Source organism: Colletes latitarsis, chromosome 6, assembly GCF_051014445.1.
Source record: "Colletes latitarsis isolate SP2378_abdomen chromosome 6, iyColLati1, whole genome shotgun sequence".
In the NCBI taxonomy this organism is placed as follows: Eukaryota; Metazoa; Arthropoda; class Insecta; order Hymenoptera; family Colletidae; genus Colletes; species Colletes latitarsis.
In genome coordinates this window covers 6,655,193-6,673,223 of record NC_135139.1, presented here as the reverse complement: position 1 = coordinate 6,673,223, position 18,031 = coordinate 6,655,193, and the positions used below count along the sequence as shown (strand labels likewise).

At 33.4% G+C, this 18,031-nt stretch overlaps 2 protein-coding genes across 2 annotated transcripts; one reads left to right on the top strand and one right to left on the bottom strand.

Annotated features, from left to right (window-relative positions):
• Positions 1-5,377: 5,377 nt before the first annotated feature.
• On the top strand, positions 5,378-10,909 carry LOC143342819 (uncharacterized). The gene is made up of 4 exons (XM_076767084.1): positions 5,378-5,398; positions 6,401-6,554; positions 6,621-6,842; positions 9,831-10,909. Exons 1-4 carry the CDS (start codon positions 5,378-5,380, stop codon positions 10,907-10,909), a joined length of 1,476 nt encoding a protein of 491 aa, XP_076623199.1.
• On the bottom strand, positions 10,271-17,544 carry LOC143342647 (uncharacterized). Its single transcript, XM_076766755.1, has 8 exons — positions 17,085-17,544; positions 16,751-16,910; positions 16,570-16,682; positions 16,349-16,480; positions 16,061-16,268; positions 15,837-15,981; positions 15,630-15,744; positions 10,271-13,495 (listed from the first exon to the last, which is right to left on the bottom strand). Exons 1-8 carry the CDS (start codon positions 17,274-17,276, stop codon positions 13,340-13,342), a joined length of 1,221 nt encoding a protein of 406 aa, XP_076622870.1. The 5' UTR covers positions 17,277-17,544; the 3' UTR covers positions 10,271-13,339.
• Between the last annotated feature and the right edge of the window lie 487 nt (positions 17,545-18,031).

Below are 18,031 nucleotides of genomic sequence, written 5' to 3'. Positions count from 1 at the left end.
GTCTTACAATTCTTGACAATTTTGGTAACTTATAAGATTCGAAGGTTTTATTTAGTTCATGCATTTTCATTAACATTCGGTGTGGAAGAATGTTTGAAAAGATCTTTTATGTCAGTCGTTTTTATATTTTATAGTTACTCCAATTTTAAATATATTATAGAGAACAGGATTTTTAATAATCTTTTCCTACACACACACACATACATGTATACAGGGTGTTCGGCCACCCCTGGGAAAATTGTAATGAAGGATTCCAGATGCCAAAATAAGACGAAAATCAAGAATACCAATTTGTTGATGGAGGCTTCGTTAAAAAGTTATTAACAATTAAATTAAAAAATTTCAAATCGTTCTGGAAAAATTATTTTTAGTTGCAGGGGTTAATTGCAATCATTTTTGGTCAACAGACATACCACCGAATTCCTACTCAGTTTCGAGAAAAAAATTCCTTACCGAATATATAATTTCTGGCCAGAAATGTCTGCCCGAATTTTTATGCGAATCTTTAAAACGTCATAACTTCTGAACGGATTGGACAATTTTAATGTTTAAAAAAGCAAACGACGTGTATTTTAGTGTAGAATATGTAGAAATTCTAAAAATAATGAAAAAGTTGTTCTTTCGTCGTTTTTCCTCGTAAAATGAGAAAAACCACATAAATATGGTTCAATTTTCAAACAGTCATATCTCCTATGATAGTGATTATATTTCAGTGAAACTTTTTTCTGAAGTAGAGCTCATTGGTAACTACAAAAAAGTATTAGACAACTTTTCTGTAGGGCGTCAAACAAAATGACTAAAAATCAAAAGCGAATTTTTAAGAAAAATCGATAGGTGGTAGGTGCTTAAATTTTTCGTCGGAAAAAAAATTTTTCAAATCATTCTAAAAAATTTATTTTCGATTGCAGGGGTCAATTACAATCATTTTTGGTCATTAGACATACCCTCGAAATCCTACCCACTTTCTAGAAAAAAATTCGAGAAGGTGTGAAATTTCTCGACGGGAAAAAAATATTTCAAATCGTTTTGGAAAAATTACTTTCGATTGCGGGGATCAATTGCAATCATTTTTTGTGAATAGACATACCCCCGAAATCTTGCGCATTTTCGAAAAAAAAATTCAATACGGGCGGTACTTTAAACGTTAATAACTTCTTAACGAAGCCTCTATCAACAAATTAGTATTCTTGATTTTCGTCTTATTTTGGCTTCTAGAATCCCCCATTAAAATTTTTCCCAGTGGTGACCGAACACCCTGTATATGAGTTGTTTTACAAGCCAAAGCAATTGACTCCTCCATTTAAATTGTTTAAACTTTTAGTGTCAAAGCACTTGTTTGATACATACCATATATATTTAAAATAAATTTCCTTCGTAATTTTTCTCAATGTTACAAATTGACAAGAAGTATCAACAACAAGAAAATAAGAAAATTTATTTATGATAACTCTTCAGACTTTCATTAATTTATGTCGATGAACAAACGTGGACAAAAGTAATAAAAGTATATGTATATTATTACATATGCACTTACATATTAAACATTCATTAACTCAAAGACTCAAAATTTGCAATCATCAGCATTCTCAAGACTTTCTCATAAATTTCTTAATGTTGCAACACATATTAATATACGAAACAATACGAAATGATTCGAAGTCCCACTTCTGTCTACAACACTACACCTATAAACAATTTCTTTAACCATTGTGTACTGTTCAAATAATTGTTACACTGGTATAGCTCGGATCATATTGACCCATGATAGAAAAAACATGATAATACTCAAATAAATTTAATTCCCATGGGCAATGATTTATTACAAATATTGAACTCATAATTAAATTAAATTTCTTTAACCCTTGTGTACTGTTTAAATAATTGTTACACTGGTATTGCTCGAGTCATATTGACCCATGATAAGAAAAACATGATAATACTTAAATAAATTTAATTCCCATGGGTACTGATTTATTGCAAATATGGAACTCATAATTACATAAAAATTAAATATTATTGCAATATAAAATAGAACAACTTGTATATGTATATATATATATATTGATTTTATTTACATTGTCTTTGTATTGTAATATTCAACGAAGAGAATAATGATTATAAAGTTGCAAATTAATGTTGCAACACATATTACAAAGCAGACTGATCTATAATCAATAAGTGATCTAATCTACTTTATCGACACGAGTGAGATTTACGATTATGTTTTGTCTCGTTACTCCTGACAAGAAATTTTCTTTTTTTCGTAAGAAATGATCCTTAAACCATGAGTAGTAAATGACACGATCTATTAAGAAAGCATAAGCGCAATAAATGAAAATTGAAAATAAATTAGTAATGCATAACCCAATTATAGTATTCTGGGATTAATACGAGTGATCGTCTTTCAGCGATCGTAAAATTTGGAGCAAATCTGTTTGGAGCTCGACCAAAAGGAAACTTGTTTGCCAGGGACCGATCTTCTTCAAGAAAGGAAAAGAAGTCGTATTCACATTTCAACACTTTGTTAAACCTGAACAAATAATCGAGGATTACGTTCGAGCTAATATTTATAACAAGTAAGATCAGTTTTGTCAGACACGCAAACTGATAAACATATTACGATGAATTTAATTCACGTTTCTTTTCATAATGCTGATCGAGCAAATAAAAGTGAAAAGAGATCCATAATGTTAGTACGCTTACTATGAAAGTAGAACGAAGTTGCACGAATAATGCGTGGAGCTTTTGAAAAGACTGATTTATGGAACTTCGCAGGCCACGGTTGGTTAAAATTAATAAGAAAGAAACGCCGAAATCTGCATTGTCGTCTAACGACGATCGAATCGCTTCGAGCGTGGATGCGCATCGTTACAAGTTCAAACAACATTCCAAGTGTGAAAAGACCGAGTTACATTTGGATGTCGTTGAAAGGAGAGTACCAAGATGGAGGTTAAACAAAGTTAGATGTGTTATATTGAAACTGATATCATATGTCATTAAGTTGTTTCATAAGTCATTGCGTATTTTATTGTGCAGACATTTTAATCTTCAAATTATGAAAAAATCATTACTTCTTCGTGTGTTGTGTCAGTGCTGACCAACATAGCCCTAAATATTATTATAAACTCCTGAAATAGAACTTTAATATTTTATTACGATGTTAGGGTAGTTGGATAAGGTCAGCAAATTCGTATAAAGTTTGATTCGCAGATGTTTCTATTTTAGAAGACGTAAGAAAAACAGTAAAGTAAAAAACAACTGTTTTAAGGGGATATTGTTGCCTAGACTGTCATTTTCTCGGCCTTTTTTGTGTGTTTTTTTTTTAATGGTAGGTAGGCTGTTTTGTACTGAGATTTTGCAGATATATTTATTCGTCTTATAAGTATGTACAGTATTTTTTTCACCAAAAACTATTAAAAATTTTAAGAGTTATAACTTCTTGGTTAATGGCTCTGGAAAAGGTGCTCCACTGGCTTCCACGATTCCAACCGATCTACTAATTTGAAACAGAGGGGTCTAAAGTATCTTCATAAGGAAGATTGCAGTTATAGCAGTAACTAGGGAGAAGTCAAAATCCCGATAAATAAAGGAATAACGACACTTCAAGTTTTGAATTTCTATTTTTTAACCTTTCTTTTGTCTTTAGCGTATTAACACTAAACCTACCACGACCGGTCAAATGATCGTTTTTAAAATTTCGTTTAGAATTTCTAACACACAATATTATTTTAACGCCATTTAACTTGACGGCTTTTCTTATAATATACGTACAATGAATTTTACAATATTCACTTCTAATCTTATGGTTTATTTTCTGAGAAAAATTTGTAGTCTGTCTTGCCTACCACGACCGGTCATCTGACCGGTTGAACGATTTATGTTTTTTTGTAAAAAACTGGACATTTGGTACCAAATTCTGATTAGCTTCTGATGTAAATAGGAAATATATGTATAGTAAAGACGAAAGAAGAGAATTTACAGTTGCCACTGTCTTACAACAGTCTAACAACGCGTATTAAAAATAGTTAAACTTTAGACGCGTTTAGTTCCGAAACTATTAGTGTTTTATTAATTATTGAGGTATTGTTAGAAGCGGCAAAGCCTCCCTTTTAAAATGGCTTTTGGTTTTTGTCGATTCGACTTTCCGTTTTCGAGATATCGTAATTTATGTAAAAGGTAATTTTTTAAATTCCGTTCTCGGCCTTAGAAAAGGCTATTAACGCGCATTGAAAATACTAAAAACTTTAAACACGTGCAGTTCCGAAACTACTAGTGTTTTATTAATAATTGAACCACTGTTAGAAGCGGCAAAGCCTCCCCTTTAAGATGGCTTCTGGTTTGTCTCGATCCGACTTTCCGTTTCGGAGGTATCATCGTGTAAAGACAATCGTAATTTTTTAAATTCCGCTACGTCTGACTCTCCGCCTTATGAAAGCCTATTAACGCGTATTAAAAATACTAAAAACTTTAGATGCGTGCAGTTCCGAAACTATTAGTGTTTTATTAATTATCGAGGCATTGTTAGAAGCGGCAAAGCCTCCCTTTTAAAATGGCTTTTGGTTTTTGTCGATCCGACTTTCCATTTTGGAGATATCGTAATTTATGTAAATGGTAATTTTTTCAATTCGACTATCTCTGCTTCGTCTAACGAAGTCGGACCTCTTTGTCGCACGTGCTTGGTGCTGACCTACCCCGCGTACGTGACTGTCGTGACCTAGTTTCGGCGTAGTATTTCCAAGAATTTACTACGCACTGTTTACTATCTACGCGCGCGCGAGATCAATGAAATCGCGAGCGCACAACGAAACGTAAACAAACCCTATCTCCAAAACTAGCCACCGCATCGACTTGAAATTAAAATCGCTATATCTCCGGAACTAATGAAGCTATCGACTCGTACAAACGCTCATTTTAAAGGGCTTTTCATCCTTTACCTAATGATCATATCACCTACTACAATTTTTGCTATCTTCTATGTTTATTTTGATATTTACTTTGACGCTACATACCCAAAGAAGTTTCAGCAATTCCTACTGATTGTACGACTAGTGTACGATAAAACTGGACCATAAATTGTTTATTTTATTGAAAATGAATTTAAATAGAGGATGTTTGCGTAATTACTAGGCAGCACTTTCTCTTAAATAGTTCTTTTCTCTAGAACTAACTACGGTATCGACTTTGAACAAAATGCGTTTTCAAGGGTGTTTTATCTTCTATTCGATGAAAATTAAAAAATTTTTAACATACAAGAGAAGGATATCTTACGAGTAAACATCAAAACGCAACTTTCTATACATATAATGTAAAAATTAGAAGTATGTTGCCTCGTAAAAGAGAAAAAGAAAGATTGGTCATTTGACCGGTCATGGTAGGAATGGGTATACATGCAGCGCCGGTAAGTTTAGTGTTATTAAAAATAGTGAAACTCAATATTTTTTAAAATCTTCAGTTCCAGCGACGAAAGCGTATCTGCTGAATATTCTCCTCAAATTTGAAGCCAATCGCTCTCTTAGATCTTGAAATATCATGGAAGTCCGTTTAAATGCGTTTTTTTCAACAAGGAATTATAACTCCCGCAATTTTTAATACTTTTTTTATGAAAAAAATACTGTACATATTTATAAGATTAATATCTGCAAAATCTCAGTACAAAACAGCCTACCTATCATTTAAAAAAAAATCACAAAAAGAGGCCGGAAAGATTGACAGTCTAGACAACAATACCCCTTTAAGTTCTTCTTATTTAATAGTTAAACTAACTGATTAAATAAATATATATAGACAATATTAAAATGTTAAACACAACCACTTTAATTATTCCTTAAGTATTACATAGTTTAATGTAAGAAATTACAGTAATGACAACCATGCAGCTCGAACAAAATGACGCGACTCGACTCAAAGAAAAGACACGGGAATCCCCGTACGATCTTCAACCTTATAGGTGGCGCCACTTTGGCCGCGAGATTATGAACAACTCAACACTATCATATGTTGATGTTTGTTCGTAGATATCTAAACTTCAAACGAGAAATTTATTTCTAGTTATAAAATAATTTTTCACAAGAACAATTCCGTTCGTTTATTCCACACTTCTCAATTTCAGATTGACAAATCATTATCATCCATTCAAGTGTTAAACAACAGTACTGTTATGCTTGGACCATAATCTGTGTCACGAATGCACCTCGTGCCCGTTAGATTTAATTTATAATTTGGGCCACGGATTTAACTCGATATTGTAAGACAAAATATTTTTAAAAAGTCGCAAAGGCTTATGAAATAACGTCAAAAAACAGAATTTTATATTTGCTAGACAATACTGTTGTATTGTTTTTAAATAATTTTTGATTAGCCTTTTATAAATCGTTTATAATACCTCGAAAAACACTAACAGTCTACAGAAAGTGTAGCCAGAAAAGTAAAGAGGCCGACAAGGGTCACCGCGACACACAGTTTCCTGTACGAATTCGATCCGTTCCGAAATTCCAAATCGGACACGAGCAACGTGAAACCAGGATTACAAAGCTCGTATAACATAGGTCAAGGAGGTGAGTATTTTCAGACGAAAAGAACGTGAGATTCTATCAGACATTTAGACCGTTACACGTTTTCAGATTCCGTCTATAAATCTCTAAACGTCAAACAAAATTCTAGCAATGGTCAATTGCATCCTACAGCTGCCCTGCCTAAATTGCAATCACGCTGCGACTCTGCGCCAAACAAGTTGGAAAAACAAGAAGATGCGACCGTTTATAATAAAAATACCAATTTACCAATTATAAAAAAACAGGAGGCGAAAGCGGATCAAGGATTGACCATGGATCGCACTGAAAAACGTGAGATTTTTACTAATTATTATTTGAATGCACTCAAAATAATGTGCATGTATAAACTAAATAAACATACATATTTATTCGCAATTCTTCAATATTTTCGCTTGTTTAACTATTTTATTCGTGAATCTTTGCTGTATTGCAATTGCTTAATCGTTGTTACTGCTTTAATAAATATATCACTGTCAGTAATTTTAGTTATACCCATCTTGTTCTCTTACCTTTTCACTATTTTGCTATGGTATACGCAATATAATATAATTATATTATGTTTGTCATCCATTTTAAATATAAATATATAATTATATATAATTTTAATTATAACCATCTTGTTCTGTTACCTTTTTACTATTTTACAATGCTATACGCAATATAATACAATTATATTATGTTCATCATCTATTTTAAATATGTAATTATACAGGGTGTTCGGAAAAAAAATTTTAATGGAAGATCCTAGAGGTCAAAATAAGACGAAAATCAAAAATACTAATTTGTTGATGGAGACTTCGTTAAAAAGTTATTAACGTTTAACGTTCCACCCGTACTGATTTTTTTTCTAGAAAAGGAGTAGGATTTCGGGGGTTCGTCTAATGACCAAAAATGATTGCAATTGACCCCTACAATCGAAAATAATTTTTCCAGAACGATTTGAAATTTTTTAATTTTGTCGAAAAATTCCACACCTTCTCAAATTTTTTTCTCAAAAGTAGGTAGGATTTCGACGGTATGTCTAATGATCAAAAATGATTACAATTGACCCCCACAACCGAAAATAATTTTTCCAGAATGATTTGAAACTTTTCAATTTCGCCGAAAAATTTAGGCACCTACCCCCTTGTCGATTTTTCTTGAAAAGTCGTTTTTGATTTTTAATAATTTTGTTTGACGTTGTACGGAAAAGTTGTCTAATACTTTTTTGTAGGTACCCATGAGCTCTACTTCAGAAAAAAGTTTCACTGAAATATAATCACTATCATAGGAGTTATGACTGTTTGAAATTGAACCATTTTTATGTGGTTTTTCTCATTTTACGAGGTCAAAGAACAACTTTTTCATTATTTTTAGAATTTCTACATATTCTACACTAAAATACACGTCGTTTGCTTTTTTAAACATTAAAATTGTCCAATCCGTTCAGAAGTTATGACGTTTTAAAGATTCGCATAAAAATTCGGGCAGACATTTCTGGCCAGAAATTATATATTCGGTAAGGAATTTTTTTCTCGAAACTGAGTAGGATTTCGGTGGTATGTCTATTGACCAAAAATGCTTGCAATTAACCCCTGCAACTAAAAATAATTTTTTCAAGACGATTCGAAAGTATTTTTTTTTCACCCAAAACTTTCAGCACCTCCACGAATTTTTTTCTAGAAAGTGGGTAGGATTTCGGGGGTATATGTATTCACCAAAAATGATTGTAATTGACCCCCGCAACCGAAAATTATTTTTACAGAACGATTTGAAATTTTTGAATTTAATTGTTAATAACTTTTTAACGAAGCCTCCATCAACAAATTGGTATTCTTGATTTTCATCTTAATGTAGCCTCTAGAATCTCTCATTCAAATTTTTCCCAGAGGTGACCGAACACCCTATATAATTATGTATTTTTATTTAAAATAAATGATGCAATAGTTTTGTTTATATCGTACTATAGGTAACACATTCAAAATACCTATGACACTCAAAGAGTTAAGGATTTAGATTATTCTAGCGTAGAATACCATATTTGCTAACCTTTTTTACGATTTAATTATAAAAAAAAAGATATAAAATACTTTGCAAAAATATACTTTTTCTCTTCGAAAAATAAAAAGTGATACTTCCTTAAAGTGAGACCTCCTGCTTATCTAAATTCGAAATACAATAGATATTTCTAATAAATATAACTGTGATTATAGCAAGAGCCAGAATAAAAGAAAAATGGCTATTATTAACAGAATTGCGATTTTCTGAAGCTTGATTACCGATCTTTTATTTTTCCCCCTACAATTATGTTTTATATAGAGTGTCCGGCCACCTCTGAGAAAAATTTTAATGAGAGATTCTAGAGACCAAAATAAGACAAAAATCAAGAATGCCAATTTGTTGATTGAGGCTTCGTTAAAAAGTTATTAACGTTTAAAGTTCCGTCTGTAGAACGTCAATCTGCGAACAGCTGCGTACGCGTGACAGTAATCCTCACTCAGAAAACTGTAAGGCTGTCGATACGTCACTAAGTAGAGTTCCTCATGCTGAGTGAGAACCACTATCGCGTGCACGCAGCTGTACGCAGGTTGCTTATCTTTAAACGTTAATAACTTTTTAACGAAGCCTCCATCAACAAATTGGTATTCTTGATTTTCGTCTTATTTTGGTCTCTAGAATCTTCCATTAAAATTTTTCACGGGGGTGTACAATACAAAATTGGAATACAATAACTCGAAGGTATATAAAAAAGCTATACAAATCCATCCCAAAACGTTTGCTCCAAATTGTACACAATAAAAAGTGTAAGGCTGTCGATACGTCACTAGGTAGAGTTTCTCATGCTGAGTGAGAACCACTGTTGCATGCATGCAGCTGTTCGTAAATTACCGTTCTACAAGCGGAACTTTAAACGTTAATAACTTTTTAACGAAGCCTCAATCAACAAATTGGTATTCTTGATTTTCGTCTTATTTTAGTCTCTAGAATCTCCCATTAAAATTTTTCCCAGGGGTGGCCGAACACCCTGTATAATAAACTTCATATTTACAGCTAATTTGCCAAAGACGACTTCCTTCTTATTCAAAGAAAGGCTGTAGATCTCAAGTTCTGCTGATCGTCGTTTAGAACGACTGTTTCTCTCGAGTAATTGCATAAATTGTTATTTATTGAACAACGAAACGTCTTGTTACAAGAAATATTTGTTTAGATGAGAATTCTATCCACACGTTTTTAATCATAAATACTATTGACGTTCCTACCTTTTCTATCACGTTTTTGACGATATTTTTCATTTTCAAGGAAGACGAAATCCCATCAGCGAAGTCGATCGCGACATAGAAAAAGTAAAGTCGGATTGGCGAACGTTAAGGAACAACAGTGGTTTTACGCGTGGCAGAAATTTAGTCCCAGGCTCTCGATCGAAACAATTGTACGACACATTGGATAAAATGACGCGCGAAATAGACAAAATACAAAAATCATATTTGGATCCCAAATCGAATCAGTATTTACAACGAATCGCGACCAAAGCGTTAAATGATTCGCAGTCTCCGTTCGAAGAGAAAGTCGATAAAATTAAGAATGTACTTTTCCCAAAAGGAAATCCCCACGAAAAATTCATCGGTAAAAAAATCGTTGATGAAATTTCGAATAACGGTTCGAACAATACTTTAAAAAATACTCCGATGAGAGGCATGTACGCGAGCAAATTGGAGACAAGATCTCTGCTCTCAGTCAAGAATGCTTGCAAATCAGGTGGCAGTTTATCATCGAATTTTAAAAAAGGGAACTTAAACGAAGTTCCATCAAAATCGACGAAACAGATGAGTTCTGACATCGAACAATATTTGGAGGACTATATTAGCGACGCGGAAAGGAATTTCATGAGGAACGAGGAGCTGAAACCTGAAGAATTGTTTTCATCGTCGGACGATGTGGCAGAGATGCTGAAAAGATTAAACATACAATCTTTCGATATGTACGACATTGCAAATGACAATGACGATAGCGGAAAGAATTCTCCGTTAGAGAGCGCGGAGAGAACTAAAAATTATAATATAAAAAATTATACAATTAAAAATACTGGCGTAGAAAATTCTACGCAAGCAATAATGGATGGGGAAGCTCGAAGCGTCAAAATCATAAACGAACCGAGTGTAAAATATTCATTTCCAAAAAAGGATGATCGTTTAATACAAGATAATAATGTATCATGCTTTAATACTTCGATTCAAACGGGAACCGAATCAGCTCTCAAGGACAATCCATTTTTAGAAATGGGACTGCATGCATTGGACACTAATCTGTCTCGAAACGCATTATCGCGTGTGCTTCGATCGGAATATTTAAGAAAAGACGCATCGCTGAAACCTATGTAAAATTAAATATTAAAAATAGTGAAATTAAAATGTAAATTTTAGTTTTGAGTAACGAGGGTAGTTTTTTAAAGATATAATTTACATATTTTAGAAAACATATTTTTTTTTAATCATTAATAATATCTTCCTATGTGACGGTGCTTTAAAAACATTTAAATGTAATATGTGACAATTAAATTTCTCTATATATATATGTATATGTATATACAGTCTTATGTTTTACAGAATATACATTCGTTCTCTATAGTATAACGAATGAGAAATTCAGTTTCTTTTATACATATAAGCTGTCGCTAAAAGTTGATGTCAAACTTTCGAGGCATGTAATACTCATAAAAATACATGAGAAATTCATGATAAATGTGGGTCCAAATATCGTTACTTTCGGAATTATAAAATATCTTCGATGACGAGTTTTTAACAGCATAAATGTAAACACACTACGCCATAAGAGGATCTTCTACTAATTCAAATAAAAACATTTTCTTTTTTTGCGTTTTCTTCAAGTACAGACCCTCAAAAATATGCCTGCAGAGACATTTGAAGGAATTCATAAAATTAGCGAAGTTATAGACGTTTAGAAATTCAAAATAATAATGAATCATTGAACTCTCCAATATAATACTTTGCTTCAAAATATACAGGGTGTTCGGCCACCCCTGGGAAAAATTTTAATGAGAGATTCTAGAGGCCAAAATAGGACGAAAATCAAGAATACTAATTTGTTGATGGAGGCTTCCTTAAAAAGTTATTAACGTTTAAAGTTCCGCCCGAACTGAATTTTTTTCTCGAAAATGCGCAAGATTTCGGGGGCACGTCTATTCACCAAAAATGATTGCAATTGACCCCTGCAACCAAAAATAATTTTTTCTGAACGATTTAAAATTTTTTTTTTTCGTCGAAAAACAGTTGATTTTACTTGAAAATTTGTTTTTCATTTCTAATAAATTTGTTTAACACTCTACAGAAAAGTTGTCTAATACTTTTTTCATGGGTTCTGCTTCAGAAAAAGATTTCAATGAGATATTTTTACTATTGTAGGAGTTATAACCGTTTGAAAATTGGACAAGTTTTAGGGGGTTTTTCTCACTTTACGGTGTCAAGGAACAACTTTTTCAATATTGTTAGAATTTCTACATATCCTCCACTAAAATACGCGTTGTTTGCATTTTGAAACATTAAAATCCTCCAATACGTTCAGGAATTAGGACATTTTAAAGAATTTTTTTCTCGAAAGTGCGTAGGATTTCGGGGTATGTCTATTCACCAAAAATGCTTGTAATTGACCCCTGTAACTAAATATAATTTTTTTAGTGTGATTTGAAATTTTTTAATTTCGTCCAAAAATTTCAGTACCTATTCGAATTTTTTTCTCAAAATTGGGTAGAATTTCAGGGGTATGTCTATTCATCAAAAATGCTTATAATTGACCCCTGCAACCAAAAATAATTTTTCCGGAACTATTTAAAATTTTTTAATTTAATTTGTTAATAACCTTTTAACGAAGCCTCAGTCAAGAAATTATATAATTGTATAATTCTATAATCTCCCATTAAAATTTTTCCCAGGGAGTGGCCAAGCACCCTGTATACATTTCGACTCAAAGATAGTCCAGCTACTTCTTTGTGACGAGTGCAACTAGCAAGAGAGAGAGGGGGAGAAAAACCTTTCTTCGGGTGTATCACTTTATCGCACTCTCCGTGCACATAATCGCCTTTAAAACAAAGAAGTGGATTCATTACAATTTGTTTTCCCCTCAAATAAACAAAATCTATAACGAAACAGTACCATAAATCAATAAATCTCCGAATATTTATATGAAATATTTTCACTAAATCTTACAGAGTCATGTCTTCATCGTTGAAACGACGGATATTAAAATTGAATGTGTCTTTCTATTTTTCTTCTAAGCGTAATAAAAAGCAACTGCTCGTTTGGATTAATATTATATGGCGCCACAGTTTGACACCAATTTTCAAGGACACCCTTTATATACATATATCTGAACGTCTCACCTGACTCTTTCCGTTCATTCTTAGAAAAGATTTAAAAAATAATAATTAATTAGGCTGTATTTTACATTCGATAATTAACATGTTTAACCAATTCCATCGTGTGTGTAAAGCTATGGCACTATATGTAAACAGCAATCCGCGCTAACGTCACGACTGCAAACTGAACGATAAGATTATGAGAATTTCTCGCATCTTACGTACTCAGTATTATGATATGTTTTTAATTAACCGACGTGTGATGTATAAATGTGCCGTATTGATGTCCTGTATGTAAACGATTTAAATTTTTCATTCAAAAAGTCGTGTACAATGAACAGGATTCGAAGGTACATTTTCGCAGCAACCTTTGATCGATCGTATAAATTTTCCGAATTTTACGACAGACGATTGAGAGCTTCCTTCTCATCGAAGCATATCACAATACTGGAAGTGCGGAACTATGACTTTGATATATAATGGCCCCTGTAAAATTGATTGCTGCTGCCAACACGAAAACTGGCATCCAACGACCATGCGACGCGGTCACTAGTTCAGCCGTCAGCGGCCCACACAGAATACCCGGTATAGTCGCCTAAAAAGATATACGATTAATCGTCCTACTAGCTTATCTATAGCAAAATAATATTTATTTAACCCTAGAAAGACTAAAGAGAGCACGGAGAGGGAGAGAGCTTATCGAGACCATCGGTCAACAAACATGAAAAATGTACTATTTTTCTTGCATCAAGTATTACTAAAATATTACTAGTATATTACTAGAATACTAATACAAAAAGAAATAAATCAACATCTGAACTTTCTCAGCTACATACAGTATGTATCTTTTCAAATGTTTATATTCGATTATTTCTAGAAGTATTAGAAACATAAAAAAATGTTTCAGATAACAGTTCTATGGTTTTGAGGGGAATACATCATGATGATAATTGTTTAACCTTGAGGTAAACTGTAAGATCCAGTGAAGTTGACACTGAAATTTTTTAATGAAACCCTATATTTTTTTTATTAAATATTCCTCTAATTAATATCAACATACATTCGAAATTCACTACCTATGATCATCATATTTACAACGGATCCTCTTTGAATAACTCAAACTTTAAATCCGTAATATAAATCAAATATGTATATTTAAAACACTGCTAATAAACAACCTTCATGTTTGTAGGATGAAGATTCATTATGCATAAACAAATATAGCAACTATCACGTACTTTCTCTCAGTGACTCATTTGTATGTTTAAGGACTTTGCTGCCTCCCGAGAGTCGGGGTTAAGGACCGCTGAGTATAAGACAGAAAGCATAATACAAATATACCACAGTCACCATATAATGTACGTACATCAAGTACACCACATAACACACAGCACTCACACCAAATACAGTAGTGCCTGCTTAAACATCAGATCTCAGAAGTTGAGGAGGACTAGGCAGTGATTCACATGTTTTCCTACTCTTCAGTATTCCTTTCCACTCTACTTCGACGATTGTGGAATCGTTCCACGTGACATAAGCGAAGAGTATAATAAGTAATTCGGTATAACGATTCTCATAAAATAGCAGGTCATCGGTCCTTCACTCTTCTAACAATCAACATAGCAGTGACTGCTCGAAAACCCAGGAATAATCAATGTATACATTGATAATTCTCGAACATTGTACATAATAAATATGTTATTAACCATACTGCATTGGTGATCACGAATAATGAATTTTATAGGATTAAGGACTTATGTGTCCATTTAGCAAACTGGGACCCCGAGCTTACAAGAATCAAGGAAAAATACGTTGGCCATTCCTGAGTCCTACCCCAGACCTAACTATACTGCACTGGTGATCATGAATAATGAATTTTGTAGGATTAAGGACTTATGTGTCTATTTAGCAAACTCTGGGACCCCGAGCTTACAAGAATCAAGGAAAAATACGTTGACCATTCCAGACCTAACCATACTACATTGGTGATCATGAATAATGAATTTTGTAGGATTAAGGACTTATGTACCTATTTAGCAAACTCTGGGACCCCGAGCTTACAAGAATCAAGGAAAAATACGTTGACCATTTCTGAGTCCTAATCCAGACCTAACCTAGACCTAACCATACTGCATTGGTGATCATGAACGATGAATTTTATAGGATTAAGGACATATGTGTCCATTTAGCAAACTCTGGGACCCCGAGCTTACAAGAATCAAGGAAAAATACGTTGACCATTTCTGAGTCCTTGGACAACCATCGTAATGTCGATTGTTAGAAGTGTGAAGGACCAATGACCCGTTGTTTTACAAGAATCACTATACCGAGCCGCCTACTATACCATCCTTGCTGACACAGTACAAGGAATATTGAGAAGTGGGGAAAGTGTCAGTCTCTACCTAGCTTCTTTATTTGAGACCGACCTTATGTAGTAAGGTGAATTTTATGAATTCAACCGAGGACAGCAGACGGAAGAAGTGCGAATGAAATACAATAGCTGGTATGCGCCGGATTTAATAGTTTCCAAGATGTTAGGTTAGGTTTGCAGCTTGCAACTCGGAATGAGTTTGACTTTACACGTCTTTAGATTCAATTAGAATAGTGTCATTCGGAAAAACGGCCAAAATTTGAGAAACGTGTGTAGGTTCGACAAACCTCTCCCATCAGTCTTCAACGATACGCGATTCAGTTTTTCTAAGGTTACAGTTAAGAGAATTCAAACTTACGATAGTATTAGAAACCGCAAAAGTGATGCCCGCGTGATTTGGTGCTATATCCGCATGATTACTAAGATGACCAGCAGAATTACACGCACAAAGGCCCATGGATATTGAAACAAAGCTGCAATAGACAAAGTGACAATGTAAGATATATCGTAACGTTTAAATAAAAAATTATTTCATACTATGTGCAAGAACAATTTTAATACTAACATCACTGCAGCGAGTAAATTGTCCACGGCACAGAATGCTAATAAAAATGCGCCGGGACCAACTAGGCCTATGTTTGTCATTAATCTCCTTACAGACAAGACTGACCATCTCTTCTGTATGAAATTGTCAGCACTGTGTCCAGCAACTACAAGGAAAAAATGATACAGTTTATTTAATGGAATTTCTAGAATTTGTTTACTCGTTATTACTTAAATAATACGTACCAATACCAACAAGAGAATTTACAATGTACGGAAGCGCCGTCAAACTAATACTTTCTTTATTAGCGGACAGATTTCTTGCTAAGTAAGTTGGCAACCATTGCATTATTATATAATTACTCCAGTTCATTGCAAAATGCGCTATGTACAATGCCCATAAAGGCCAATGTGAAATAAATTCAATCCAACGCAAACTCCTAATTTGCATTACCTTAAAAATAAAAAAGAGTTAATTAGTCACTCTAGCTAATTTTGTCCACTTTTTATTAATTTAAAAAAAAAAGCAATTACCTTAGGTACGAATAATGGAATTTCATCCTGAGAATTAGTTTCATGATACAGTATTAACCATAGAAGTGTCCACAGAATGCCAATTGACCCAAATAAGTAAAAACCTGTTTGCCATAATACATTTGCACACAACTGGAAGTATTTTATACATTTAAAAAGAAATTAATTAACTGCAATACATCGATAAACACTAAATTATAAATATTATAGATAAGGCTTACAATAGATGCAACTACTTGTCCAACCGAACCAGCAGCTACAAGGTATCCAAATGCACGAGAGCGTTCCTCTACAGGAACATTATGAGCAAACAAGTGGAAAATAACTGGCAAACCTACAAGAAATACAACGTTAGATCGACTAAAATAAGGTTACAGAATTTAACGTTAAATAATAATTTACCTAGACCTTCTCCAAGTCCTAGAATCACCCTACAAATGATGAGCAATGGAATTGATTGTGCTAGAATTGGAGTTACAACTGTACTAATAGACCATAATAGAACCGCTAACATTAGCACTGTTTTGCACCCAAATCTATTTGCTGTACTTGCACCAATAATCTGATTTAGCAAAAAGGTTATAGAAATGTGTTACATATGGTACCACACAAAGCAATGAGGTAACATATATATTCTTTGGTAGATAACGTATAATTCGTTACATTAAAATAAAACGAAAAACTGAAGAGCGTAAATTAATTAGAGAACATATGAATGCTTAATACACCGTCGTACCTGACTAGTGAAATAACCAAAGGCAAATGCGGAGAGTATCCAACCTTGCCAATGCAAATTCCATTTGAATTCATCGGTCATCGGGACAATTGCTATTGGCATTATAACACGATCGGCCGCGTTTATAAAATTCGCGGCGGAACACAATGCTACGATCCGCGATGTTCGCGGAAGCATTCTAAATTTCGGCATGTTTAAATAATTTTAATCAGTCACATCGCACGACCGTTTTGTTCGATCTTAACCTCAATTGACACGTAGGATAACAAATTTGTTACAGTACTATGTCACTCGAAACCCGTTATCGTCGACAGGAAACATTGTGGTTGTTGGTTCAATATCTGCGTATTGAAGCGCTGATAAAATAAACAAATCCAGTAAAAACAGTCATAAAGATTATTCACATTGTGCGGAGGAAAGGAACAGAACTCAACATGTCAAATACCATGGTTTTGAGTACACGAATACCATGTACAAAGTTGCTTCTTCAAATCATCTATAGATGGTGCTTAGTCTGAACGATTTAAAATATTTATATAATTTATTCGACAAGTTTTTATTTCGTTTTAGAGTCGATTCTCCTTAAAATGTTTATTATTCACGACTGTAAGTTTGTTCCAATATATTTTTATAATCAATACCCTCCATGATACCTTCTATTTCAACTAAAGGTTCAGCTCCTTGGGCACAGAATTTACTCCACACCATAACATTTTCTAATGCATATAACATTTATGTTTCTAAGATGTTTGCATATTCATGCTTTTCTTTTTTATTTTACGTATGGAAAATTCCAGAAAATGGTGCAAAGTAGTGCACTTTTACCGATTAAAAATTATTTTTGCGCAATTGGATGCAGTCCATCTCATGTAAACGATCTCGAGCAAACCGGAAACGGGTCTTCCAGTTCTCTTTAGATACTAATGGTTTTTCAACGCCATATCAAC